General features: G+C 41.5%; 1 protein-coding gene across 2 annotated transcripts in view; it reads left to right on the top strand.

The window, feature by feature from the left end:
• The first annotated feature begins 3,059 nt into the window (after nucleotides 1–3,059).
• The window catches only part of AVL9 (AVL9 cell migration associated), a 63,180-nt gene continuing 52,464 nt past the window's right edge, over nucleotides 3,060–13,775 (top strand). Inside the window, exon 1 of one of the 2 annotated variants that reach the window (XM_075921768.1) lies at nucleotides 3,060–3,399. In XM_075921768.1, coding sequence (XP_075777883.1) covers nucleotides 3,304–3,399 — 96 coding nt within the window. In that variant the 5' untranslated portion in view covers nucleotides 3,060–3,303. The remainder of the gene's footprint in view (nucleotides 3,400–13,775) is intronic. The other variant, XM_006124037.4, reaches the window with a different exon arrangement.

The raw sequence follows: 13,775 nt of genomic DNA, 5'->3' as shown, positions 1-13,775 counted from the left end.
GGCAAAGCAGAGCAAAGCCGCGGAGCATGTGGGCAGTGGACAGCCCAGACGCGTCTGCGCTGTCCGCTGCCCGCGTGTTCCGCCGCTTTGCTCCCCGTCCCCCTGGTCTGCAGACCAGGGGGACGGGGAGCAAAGCAGAGCAAAGCCACGGAGCCCGAGGGCAGCAGGACAGCCACGGCGCGTCTGGGCTGTCCCGCTGCCCCCGTGCTCCGTGGCTTTGCTCCGGACACCTGTGGTACAGCAGCTGGGGTGCTGCCAGTTGGTCCCGTAGCGCCGCTCTGGGCGCTACTGGACCAACCGGGCAGCACCCCAGCTGTTCTACCCCAGGCGTCCTGATTCAGCCACTGCTGGTCAGATTCAGCAGTGGCTGAATCAGGACGCCTGGGGCAGAGCAGCTTGGGTGCTGCTGGGTTGGTCCAGTAGCGCCGAGGAGTGGCGGCGCTACTGGACCAACCCAGCAGCACCCCAGCTGCTCTGCCCCAGGCGTCCCCAAGTCAGCCGCTGCTGAAACTGACCAGTGGCTGACTACAGGAAGCCCCTGCCCCGGGCTTCCTGGAATCAGCCGCTGATCAGTTTCAGCAGCAGCTGACTTGGGGATGCCTGGGGTTCTTAAGTTGAATCTGTATGTAAGTCAGAACTGGCGGTCAGTTTCAGCAGCGGCTGAATCTGGACGCCAGTTCCGACTTACATACAGATTCAACTTAAGAACAAACCTACAGTCCCTATCTTGTACGTAACCCGGGGACTGCCTGTAGTATAGACAAAGTCCACAAATAAGTCCTTTCCTCTGCACTGAAGAGAAATGAGGAGCAAGTTACAGCTCTTACCAGCCATGTCATCAACAATATGATGGAACCCATTTGATCCTGAATTTCATCAAGAGGTGCTTACCAACATATCTACTGTACTACATATAACTCAGATGTGTAACATAGCCTCTACTGCAAACAGCGGATGTTGGTAAAGAACAAGTGGAGAGATTGTGAAAGGTGCACTTGATGGAACATGTACTTTCTGTAAGCCAGTCATGAAATCAAGAATCAAAATATTTGCTGACAGGACAAGGAAGAAACAATCACAATAGCTCATTTCAGAACTGGTTTTTCACAGAGACCTGTCCTTAGCAAGATACAGAAATGTTTCAATGGCAATTGTGTTTAATCACCCAATAAGACCTGTGCGTATGTCCCTCTTCCTTGCTGACGGAAGAATGAGAATAGACAAAACTAAATTAAACTGTCTTCTGAAAGCTCAGGCTGAAAGGCTAAGAGCATGAAAAAAGGAAACCACACTGTACATCAGAGATGTCATGGCTGTAATACAAAATATGGCTGGAAACAAAATACACACATTCAATGAACTGGTGACTACTTGAGGCAGGTCTTAAAAGGATTTGACAAATCTAATTCTGTAATCAAGAGTCTTTGACAGATGTGACAACAGTGACTTTGTGAAAACATCTGAAAGACAGTGCCAGACAGAATCTAAGGTTGGATGCAAGAAATCTGTGCCTGAATGGGAAAAAGTTTCTAAACGTGTCACCCAACAGTTACTTGTAAATTTCAAAGAAACCATACGATATAAGTCTCTTGAGACAGATAGCTTGGTTGTTGCTGTTCCCTATTTTCCAAAAACATAGATACATATGGATGGAAACAGACATAATGACCAGCAGAACTGAGGATAATTTCTTTATATCCACACATGCAATTTCTGATACATCCACTCTTGACTTCTCCAACTTACATCCTACTGCATGCATTAACAGAATATGACTTGTCATCCCTATTTGGTATTGTGGGACGAAAAACGTTTAATATTGTCAAACCAAATAGAGCTTACTACCTCAAAGATCTTGCCAAACTGAGAAAGAGCATTGGACAAGTCAGAGTTTTTAAAGCTAGGAAGTAGGTAGCAGTGTTGTATGACCAAAGCAAAAAAAAACAAGAGAGAGAGAGAGAGAGAGAGAGAGAGACTTGAATTGCTTGTGTTTCAGCCTAACCACCAAAAAGGATGTTACTTGACAAACTCTCACCATATGAGGACACTTTTGAAGACTATGTCAAAACATCTTGGTAAACAAAGCTATGAGTGTCTTCACAAATAAGTAAACAAAATTTTGAATCAAAATTGCAACATGGATAGGAAAATGTGGATGATGAACTACTTCCTGTATGCCTAATGGTATCTGAGCTTCTATAAAACCTTATTTATGCCTATAACAGTAGGGGATTGCTGCACAGAGCTATGTACCTGTCAAGGCAAACTAAGACTGTGGTAATCCATGCACTCTAGAGAGACCTGTTGATGATGTCACCTATAAATGTCACTCGCCTTATTACTTTTCAATGTTCCTGTACACATTTATTATTTGCTGATGTTTTATTTTGTAGGTGGTGGTTGTGATGTTTTGAGCTCACAAAAAAATCCAATGTTAGGCCTTGAAATAATATATAGCATCACCAAAGTAGCAGAAATGACTGCAAGTATTTCAGAGTGGGCATTTTAACCTCTTCAGGGTATCACTGTTTATCCCCATTTTTATAACAACCACTTGACAGCTCCCCATGCAGCCTCATCTGAAAGCAGACAGACTAAGCTTCCAAAGGAAGCAAAGAGAGTGTCTGTGTGGGGGGGAATATAGTAGGGCCACCCTGGACACTTTTGCCTTCCTCCATAAACACAAATATTAAAAATTATTTTTGATACAACTTTAAATACGTCAACATTTTTTTTTTCTGTTTGAGGCAAAATGTAATAGATTTTCGTGGGCCCTGAAAGTTTCATTTTTTTTCTGATGTGAGAAAAAAATTAAAACATTTTCTTCGACCCTGAAAGTTCTTTTTTATCTTCTGATTTTAAAAGAAATCAACACATTTTCGTGGGCCCCAGGCACTGTGCCTAGTGGATAAGTCGGCCCTGGCGGGCTCTGTGGTCCCCCTCCTCTCAGCCCGAGTCCTTCTGCAGCCTGGGAAGAGGGAGAGCGCAGGACGGTCGGAAGGCGAAGGACGGGAACAAAGGCGAAGCGGGAGGCGAGGTTCAGCCAGCAGCTGGAAGGGGGGAAGGACGCGAAGGAGGAAGGGAGGCTGCTCTGCACCGCCCCCTCCCCGCTCCACCCCCGCCGGGGCGGGCCGGCTGAGGCGCTGCGGAAGCGGAGGGGGAAAGCAGAGGCCAGGGGCGTGGAGCGCCCGGGGCCGCCGGCTCGGGGCTTATTCCGTGTCCGCCCCTGCGCGGGGGAGGCGGGGCGCGCAGCGGGGCCCGGCCCGGCCTACAGCTCCTCCTCGGCGGCCGCCGCGGGGCTCCATGGAGACGTGGGAGAAGCCCCCGCCGCCCAGCAGCCAACGGGGGCCGGTGCTGCACATCGTGGTGGTCGGGTTCCACCACAAGAAGGGCTGCCAGGTGAGGGGAGAGGCCCGGGCTTCTCCGACTCTACCCCCGTCCTCCGGCTTGCATGGCTTCCTGCCCCGTGCTGCCACCGCCTCCCCTTCCTCCCCCTTCTCCATCTGCCATTAATTCCTCGCAGCCTCCTTTCGCCTCTTCAACCCCCCTGCCCGCGCGCTTCCACGCCTCTCTTCATCCCTTTCCTATCGCACCACTGCCTTCAGCACCCTTACCTCCCCCCGCTTAGTGCCTGCCTCTGGCCTTCCCTATGGCACACCTTCCTAAACCCCCGGCCCCATCCGATCTCCTCCACTTCTGCCCCCCTCCTGGTTCTATGCTTCTGCACCAGGATGAAAGATAAAAGAGTGTCTCCCCCTTGTAATTGTTTTTGGCAGAGGTCAGTGGCTGTCTCCCCCCCCCACTGAGGGGAGACAATTTAAATGAGTTTTGAAAGTTTCATTCATTTATTGAAAATCTTGGTTGACAGATGCAGCAAAAGCCTTTTATAAACGTCCCTAGAACTAATTAGCAGGTGCCTCATTCTGTCACCCTTCCTTAAGTAGTACTTATTGTGGGGAGTAGTCTGATAGAATTCAGTGTGAGTACTTCTGTGAGGTAGGTTCTCCCTAACATAGATAAGAGTAATAAAATCTGGCCCCAAAGGAGGGAGACTCCCTCGGATGCATGGGATTTAACAGGTTTGTTAGTTCTGTTTATTTATTTGCTATTTTTCCATTCCTTATACCATACTGGGTTTTTTCTCTTTCTTTCATGCACCCTCAATTCTCTTCCAACCCCATTTTCAATTGTAGAAATTGGTTATGACGATAAATATGACATGTAGGTGCTAAGCTTCTTGTCTTCCTTTTGTGCTCAGTGCTTTTTTGAGTCAGTGTATATGCCTGAATATTAAAAACAAACAAGCAAGATATTTCAGTGGAAATTAATACAAAGGTTTTGTGGGTGAGGCTTCCTTTGCTCTGATTGGCCCCTGAGAAGAATTTGTCTTTAGAGAAGCAATGACTCAGTTTGTAGTTAGTAAATGTTGGCCATACCACAGTTAATATTTATTCAGCTGGATAAATGATTTTTTTTTCTAATTTCGGACTTCAGAACTTCATTCTGAAGATAAAGTGATTTTTAAATAGAGTTGGCAGAATAAAATCTGACTGAACACAAACATTTTTCAACTAAAATAGTTGTTTACAGTGATAAATGCTTATTGGGAATGGGTAAGTATCAAAAGGTAAAGAAAGGGATTTTTAAAAAGGTGTTGGAACATGACCACTTTTATAAGTGCAGGACAACTTTAAAAGTACGTGGATAAATTCTAGCTTACTTCATCTTCTGCCTCTGATGGCTCAGTCTGTCATTGCTCTTTTGCAACATCATAGGTGTAACTTTAATAAAAGGATATATAGTTCAGTGTCTTCAGACTATTATGTTTCTATTAACTGTTAAGTATGTGAATCTTTCTCCTCCTTTACATTATGATTTTTTTATAGTTGTTTACTCTGGAATGTAACGGGAAAGAACAACATGTGAATTCCAGGAGATTAAAATATACTTCTCATATCTTTTTTTTAAAGCAATGATATAGTGCAGGACTATAGTCCAAACCTCTGTGATATTTCAGCTTATTTATGCAGTTCTGTGCCGTAAAATAATGACTCTTCATTCATCTTTGCATTTTTATTGTTCCATTGTTTAACTAAAAGAGTTTTTCTTCAGCATGGTAATTGAACTTCTAAGGTGTGTGTGATTGCTGGAGTGTGGCACATTCCCAGTAGATGCTTTTGGGCATCAGAAAGGAGAATCAACAAGAATGGAGTTTTCACATTTGTTGCTTCTGTCTGCTCCCTGTCAAGACAGCCAGTGCTATGTTCAGGTTTGCAAGCGGCAGACATTACTACTTGCATAACAATGTTAAATGGCCTAATGCTGAATTACTGTGGCTCTTTAATGTACATTTGTTCATTATTTTAAAGGTGAAGTTACCTTGGTGGATTAGTTTAGATATAGCTAATCCAGGGATGTAAAAAGGGTTTAAAAAATATTAATCATGTAACCAATTAAAATTCAATCGGTAACATGGTTAAATGCTGCCGGCCTGATGGGCTCTCGGCATTGCGGGCTGTAGGTGTTGATGGGAATTTAACCAGTAACTGGAACTGATAAGGATCAATTTACTGGTTAAAGGATTAACTGTTACATTCCTAATCTCATCTCAATTCTTGAAATCCTGGACAACCTCACTGATCTTCATTTCCCACATAAAACTCTTCAACAGTGTCATCTTTTGTTTGTTACCTAAACAGTCACCAAATTTAGGCTGCATTATTTTTATCTGCAGTGAGGGTATTTCTACTGAGTAAAAGGTTTCCAAAGCTTAGTCAATACAGCGATAATTACAGTTATAGCAATAATTTGTTCAATTGTTACATTGTGAATTCTTAAGTTACGTCAATGACAGTTATTAATGGCTGTCCTTAATACAAACAGTTCTACGTGTCATTCTTTTTGCCATCCTCTGCCCTTCTCATTTTCTCTCATACTCACTGCACTTTACCCTCAAGGTGATAACTATTCTGTAGGCAACTTACTTTTGACAGCATATTTGGGGGAAAAATAAATTTTGTATTTCTGAAATATTACAGCTTGACATGTAGAGTATTCCCTCATCTATTTATCTACAGGTCTGATTCAGTGTGGACAATGGAACTGCAAGTTTTACTGCGCCATCAGTTTATGTCCATGCTGTCTTGGAAGGATCATTTCTAAATGTGAGAGGACAGTTCAAGACTCTGGGTCTAGGTGGTCTTTGGCCTCTGCAGAGATTGTCAACAAGGATACCATTTGTGATGGTTTGCCTATAGATGATTATTAACTCAGCATTGGTCTCAAACCATCAATTCATTTCATTAAGTCACCAAAGACCCATTGTTTAATATTTTGGGTTATATTCTGAAACCACACAGTATGGTAGGTAGAAAACAAGAACCCATAGCACTCGTCCCTTGATCTTTCAAACAGCGGCTGAAGCTTAAAATAATTCATCTAGCACCAGCGTTATTAATCAATGGATGTTTTGGATGACCCAAATATATATGAAACAAAATACCGGACTATGTGGCACCTTAAAGACTAACAAGATGGTTTATTAGATGATGAGCTTCTTTGCATATCTTGGTGTTATATTGAAACACATTGGCACCTGTTAGTCTTTCAATCTAAAATAATCTTTTTTTGGTAGAAATTAAAATCTGCATACCAGAACTGCTGAGTGTTTGTGTATATCATTCATATATATATATATATATATATATATATATATATATATATATATATATATATATAAAATCACTCATCATATACAGGCAGTCCCCGCCTTACGCGGGGACTATCCGACTTATGTTGGATCCGCACTTACGAACGGGGCTTTCTCGCAAAGCGGGTCCCGCGCCAGAGCAAAGCCTCAGAGGCGAGGCACCCCGCCGCTGCGGCTTTGCTCCCCGTGTCCCTGGTCTGCTGGGGGGGGGGCAGCTAGTGTGCCCCCCCCCAGCAGACCAGGCTTTTGTTGTGGACCCTGGGGCAGAGCAGCTGGGGCACTGCCGGTTGGTCCCGCAGCGCCGCTCTGGGCACTACTGGACCAACCCGGCAGCAGCCCAGCCCTCTGCCTCAGGCGTCCTGATTCAGCCGCTGCTGGTCAGTTTCAGCAGCGGCTGAATCAGGACGCCTGGGGCAGAGCAGCTGGGGTGCTGCTGGGTTGGTCCAGTAGAGCCAAGGAGCCGCGCTACTGGCGCAACCCAGCAGCACCCCAGCTGCTCTGCCCCAGGCGTCCCCAAGTCAGCTGTTGCTGAAACTGACCAGCGCTGACTACAGGAAGCCCGAGGCACAGTTGCTCTGCCCTGGCTTCCTGGAATCAGTGGCTGATCAGTTTCAGCAGCAGCTGACTTGGGGTTCTTAAGTTGAATCTGTATGTAAGTCAGAACTGGCGGTCAGTTTCAGCAGCGGCTGAATCTGGACGCCAGTTCCGACTTACATACAGATTCAGCTTAAGAACTATCCTACAGTCCCTATCTTGTACGTAACCCGGGGACTGCCTGTAGTGGATTTTTTGTGTATGATTATTATTAGATAGCAAAAGTCATGGGACCTTAATGTGCTCTGATGACAGATATTTTAATTAGACTGGAATTATTCTGTATAGACCTGAAGTGTCTGTCTAATTATGCTACCCTTCTCCAGAAACAGGAAGATGCCCATAGGAAAAGATACACTAAATAGAATAGAAATGTATTTTATGTTTAAAGATAATACTGTAAACATTTTTCCTGGGTGTATTGTATTACTTTTTTTATCAATCTTTTTTAACAGAACCAAGTCTAGTCTTACATGAAAATGACTTTTATGGTGATCTATAAAAATCCTCAGAGTAGTAACCTATTTGAGATGATGTTATAGAGTGAGCTTATGAGGTTAACTTGTAATTTTTTCAATATGTTTGTCTTATCTGATTCATATTTTACTTTCTTCCGAGTAAAGCAGGCTCATATAACGAGACAAATATTTACAAGAAGTGAAATAGAGTGCTGAGCGACTACAGCAAGCTGACAGTCACGTTTTTCTGGGTGGTTGTGCAAATTTCAGAATTGCCATTGATTATTAAAATGGATTTGCAGTGTGTAGAGGCAGCATGAAATCTAGAATCCTGATTTTAAGAACAGATTAAGGGGATTTCTCAGACTAGGAGGCCTGTTGAGAAGCCATATATTCAGTTCCTCTCTAACAGCAGGCATGTAAATATATTGTTGGTTTAGCATCCATTATTGACTACTAATGCAGTGACATTGATGAAATATTCAGAAAGAGCTTACCATACCTCCTTACCACAAAGAAAAAGGGGGTATGATGACTTAGAATTAGAAGAAGATGCTGTCTTAGAGACTAGATCCCTCTGGTATTTGTATGTTCTGCATTAGTACATTAAGAAAGGCAATAATCTATCTGAATACTCTGCTATGGTGAATTTCTGTGCAGCACTTATGGGGTGTATGGCATTTCACAGTGGGTGACATCGAACTCAGGCTTGAAGGCCTCAGACTGTAGCGCTAAAACCAAATACATAGCCCATTATTCCCCTTCCCCCCTCCTCCCCCCCTGGGATTCAGAGACCAAGCTCCAACCTGAGCTCAAAGGGCTACATAGCTATTTTTAGTGCTGTAGTGCGAGCCTGAGTCTGTCAACCCTGGCTCTGAGACTTGCTGCATAGACGCACAAGGCTATTGACTTGTGGTAAATTATATTGAATGTCACTTTCTGGCTAAGAAATACAAATGTCATCAACTTAATGAAACATGCCAAAAGTCCCAGCTCACATTATTATTAAATATTCTAAATAATTTTATTCATATCAAAAAGCTATTCTGATTAAATCAATCTGGCTGTTTTAAAAATATTAAAAATAATTATCTTTAGTGCCTGTCTGGTCAGCCACAGAGCAGTAAGGCAGGAGGATGGATTCCAGGTGTACTGCTTCCTCTTCAGCTCTGTGTTCCTGTTACAGACTCTATATTCAGAAACACCAGCAGCATTTCCAAGATACAGCTTTATAAACTGTGTAGGTCTGACTCATTGCTGTTCTTCACCTTGTATAGTAGCCTGAACCAGTATGGAGTGAATGTAAAATGTTACCATTTTGATTCAATGGTATTTACATCTACTTTTCACTGGTGTAAATGACTATATAAGGTGAATCAGGCCTTGTTACCCTTTGTCTGAATATGAGAATCAAAACTGACTCCCAATAAAGCACTAGTTATAAATATGATTGCTCCTGCTCCTTGCTTCCTGTACAGTACAGGTTTGAACTTGGCAGCACTCCAAATTCCACTGAAACTGGTTTAGTTGTTTATGACCACTACCTACCCACATACAAAAAAACCTCAGCATAGGAAAAGGTCATAGATATTAAAGGACAATCAACCCCAAACCCATAAATCATGGAATTTGTGACAGTAAGGCTGGCTTTTTGGTGTGGCTTACATGTATTATGTATAGTTTTAGGTGAGTGTGTAATACATTTCTCTCATCAGTACTTTCATCAGCACATCTCATTCTGTTCTCCACTTTCCTTATAGGCAAAAGCCTCCTTTGATTAGTCAAAACAGTAATGGGAAGAGGTATGCATTTCAGTTGATATTCCAAAATAGATGAAAAATATTTTTTCCCTTCATAACTAAGTTTTGAAGACACTTGGTTAGATAACATTATTGATTAGGTCAGGGGAAAAGTAATATTTTGCTATTTTTTGCTGTTTTAAACTTATCCCTTTATTACTCAAAAGTCTTACCAACAACCTTTTCCTTTCTTTGTCAGTGGTGAAAATGTACCCATATATCTCACCCATTTTATTTTTAAAATAAATAGCACGGCCCGAGTATTAAGAGCCGGGGAGAAAAAATGTGTTTACTAGTGAAATAAAAGGGAACATTTTGAGCATGTATCCTCTCATTTTCATTTATATGCATGCCTGGTATGTACATATTTTCATGTTTTAAGAGTACAGGAAAGTTGGAATTTTCTGATAACTAAAGGAGAAAAGATGTTAAATAGGTTTTACTAATTCAATAATGTCTCATGTCATATCAACTGCCAAAGCTTTAGGATAAAAATAAAAAGGACCAACATGATAATATTTTGCTTGGAAGCATTTTCCATTGTTATTTTTCTAATATCTTCTCAATTTTCTCAGCTCCAGCCTATAGTGGGATAAATGTGTAGTAGACCTAATCTATGAAATATCTGTAGTACTGTGTTTATCTGTAGTCATGAAAAAGAGTGATTTCAAACTATTAGGTTCTTTATCCCCTTAATATTTTAAAATTATGGTGAAATTGTTACTTTTCTCAATTTATGAAACTTCGCATAAACAAAGGAAAATATTGATTGAAATATTTCAGTTGTGAGAGAAGTCCTCAAAATAAAACCAGTGGTGGTATTCTGCTATGATTTCATTTCTAAACTACCAAGTCAGCACAGGTGTAATACAAATACCTGCAGGAGGACTGTGTGTTTTATATGGAATATCTGCAGGTGGCTTGCTTCCTTGGCACTTCTACAGACACCCGGCTTAATTCAGATTGGCTTTTTTATGTTCTGTCATCCAGCTAGTTTCAGGATACTTTAAAAGACTTAAATTCCTAGAGCTGTTTCTTATATTCATTAGTACTGTACTTCGTCTTTCAAAAGTAGATCATCTTTTGTTTCAGGTAGTACTGAGTTACAGTATCGTATAATAGCTGATGGGAGCGAAAACAAGTTATTCCCGGTTTGGTTTTCTCTGCCAAAAAGGCATTGTTCAGAACAATAACATATTTTCTCTCCATTAAAACTGTTAGCTTAGGAACATAATTTGCATTTAAAACTGTTAACTATGTTATAGGAGTATTAAGTAGCCTACAAAACCCTTATTTCTCTTTAAGATGAAAGGTCATCTTGTGGTTAAGGCACAAGACTGGGAGTCCTTAGTTCTGTTCCCAGCTCAGCCACTTCCTGTGTGACCTGGGACACATTAGTTGAGATCTTTCTCTTAAAGTTTCATGATCTGCAAAATGGGGGGTGATGACTTAAAGTCATTTATTGGTAAAATGTTCTCAGTTCCTCAAAAGGAAGGTCTTGTTATAATACAAAGGGGTGGTGGTGGTGGTGGTGGTTTCACCTTGACCTCTCCACAAAGCTTAAGAAACAAATTTCAGATAGAGGAACTATAGGTGCATCTACGCAGAAGCCTAAACTTAAAATGAGATATTCAATTTGAGTAGCGCAAATTGCATATCTTATTTCAAATCTATTTCAAAATAGCTTATTTTGAAATTTGGCGTGTCTACACAGCGCCAACTTTTGAAATAATGCATAGTTTTGAGGCATCCCTTATCTCTCATGCCATCCTAGTAAACCTTGTTGCAAAATAGCACATCCATTATTTTGAAAAAACAGGCAGCTTGTGTAGAAGCAGGGTAGCTATTTCGGGATACCACCGGTATCCCAAAATAGCTCTGCAGTGTAGACGTACCCAAAGTGGGGTTGAAGGCATAGAATTCAGTCCAGACCTATGTGTAGATTCTTGAGGAAATGTACGGTCCCTTGAATGATTTAGCCTCTGATCTGGAGTAGGAATTCTGACCACTCGTGCATGTTATAAATTAGAGTTAGTAGTCACTAAGTCTGTGTAATCTCAGACACAGTGACCAAGTCACAACTGACTTCAAATCTCTTTGCCCATATATTTTAAATAGCCGCCTTGAATATTTTAAATAGAAAAGTGGGGTAAAAATATTTTAAAAAAATATTTATCAAGAGCTGGCATGAAGCCCGGCTCTAGTACACTCAGTGTCCACCGTACCGACCCCCCACACTGAATCTGCAATCTGTCCACACCCTAGCATGATGCATGAATGTTACCTAGAATGCACAACTCCAAAGCATTCTTTCTGTTCATTTAATCATACCCATCTCTAGTGGTGGTGCAAAAGCAAGTTTGGTTAATAGAATATTACCCCTTACGTCTTAGAGTGATCATGCATCCAGTTACTGTTGTTTGTTCCAGTTCCTTAGTTGGTAAAACAGCACTAACTGTTGCTACATTTTCATAGGCAACAATATAGAATGAGTTCATTGAATATATGTAATTGTGGAACACTTCAGTGAAAAAATGCTTATTCTTCTTAATAGGGCAAAAGACTGTCTTCCAAAAGATCTTCCAGAACATGTCTTTAAAAGATATCTGAACCATTCAGTGTGAATGATTTTTTTTTTTATCCCAAAAGTATAGTAATGAAAAACCACCATAACGTACATGTCAGTGCAATAGTATGGCCCCCTCCGCCGCCCTCAGAATGAGTTCAAAATATAAGTTGCTGTGTATTATATTATGGATACATTAGGCTTTTCCAGGAATGAAACAACTGATGTTGTCTTCTTACCTTAGACCAGTTATTCCCAAATGGTGTTCTGGAAAACCCCAGGGTTCTGTGAAGTGAAAATAAGGGTTCTGCGAGAAAATTCCATTACAATAACATGTTATTATTACAAAAATAATAATTAATATTAAGCATTTATGAATTTTATTGAAAACAATTTTCATTTGTGCTGATCTCATGACCTTGTTTAGCATTGCTTTATTATTATCCTTACTTATTTAGTAAAACATTCTTTTACTTGTTTACCTTCTTTTCCATCCATAGGTGCATTTATGTCCTAGTTCAGGGCAATTCTGTCCGTATCCCTCTCCGTGATCCAGCAAGGTGTCCACTCTGAAGCTTCCAGCTCCCCAGCCATTATCTCTCTTAGTCAGAGACATGTGTTTCCCTTCTGATAGGGGTTTGTGCAAGCTGCACAGTTCCCTGCTTAAACTGTGAATTCCTTAAGGGCATGTCTACACTAGGAAATTTTCAGAATAATTTATTTCAGAATAACTCCTGAAATAATGTGTCCATACTACAGGGAAGTCTCAAAATTAATCCGACGCAGGCTTCCTGAATGTGGATGCGCTACCTTGACTTAGAGCCCCAGGAAACACTGGGGAGTTACTACTGCGAATGTCTCTGGGGAAAAGTTATTTCAAAATGTCAGCAGTGGAGCATCCACACTGCCAGTATTTTGAAATAACTATTTCAAAATAAGCATCATTCCTCGTGGAAAGCAGGAGTTATTATTTCAAAATAACCAGCCCCTTATTTCAAAATAACAGGCTTGGCAGTGTGGACGCTCCGCTTGTTATTTTGAAATAAGGGGAGTTATTTTGAAATAACTCCCTATTGTAATCTGATAGCCCTGGTCTACATAAGCAGGCCAGCTCTGCTTTTTTTTCCTTAGAAGCTATAAACAGCAAAATTACTACTAAGTTCCCACACAGCTTTTAGCTTCATTCTAAATAAGGCCATTTATTTGTAAGGTAAAGAGAACACGTTTTAAAATATAAAAAAAACTACATACACTAATAAGTTTACCAGAGACCACTTCCCCCAAGTCTCCAAGTGTGCTGGTTGGTGTTAGCCCTTCCAATCATTCCTTAAGGGTTGGGGGCCTCCCCTTGGGCAGAAGGTCCTACATGTTTACTTTATCACAACAAAGGCCTTAAATCATTTTAAACTCAGATTATTTATACAAAAGTATTGTCTTTGTTTGCTGGTCTCTCGAATACAGTTTGTACCAGTAAATGCTCAGGAAATAACTTCTGCAAAGTGGATGTGGCAGGTTGAGAGTAGGGTCGCAGCCTCCCCTGTTTATATGAACCAGCATAGCAGGCCTGGGAGAGAGAGGTGACAGATAAAGCTGACGCTGAACTCTCTGGAACACCAGGAGACGTGCCAGCCGAAGGAAGCGGTACTGCT

Source organism: Pelodiscus sinensis, chromosome 2 (assembly GCF_049634645.1).
Source record: "Pelodiscus sinensis isolate JC-2024 chromosome 2, ASM4963464v1, whole genome shotgun sequence".
Taxonomy (NCBI): Eukaryota; Metazoa; Chordata; order Testudines; family Trionychidae; genus Pelodiscus; species Pelodiscus sinensis.
The sequence above is the reverse complement of the archived record's forward strand: the minus strand, read 5'-3'. Positions and strand labels throughout refer to the sequence as shown.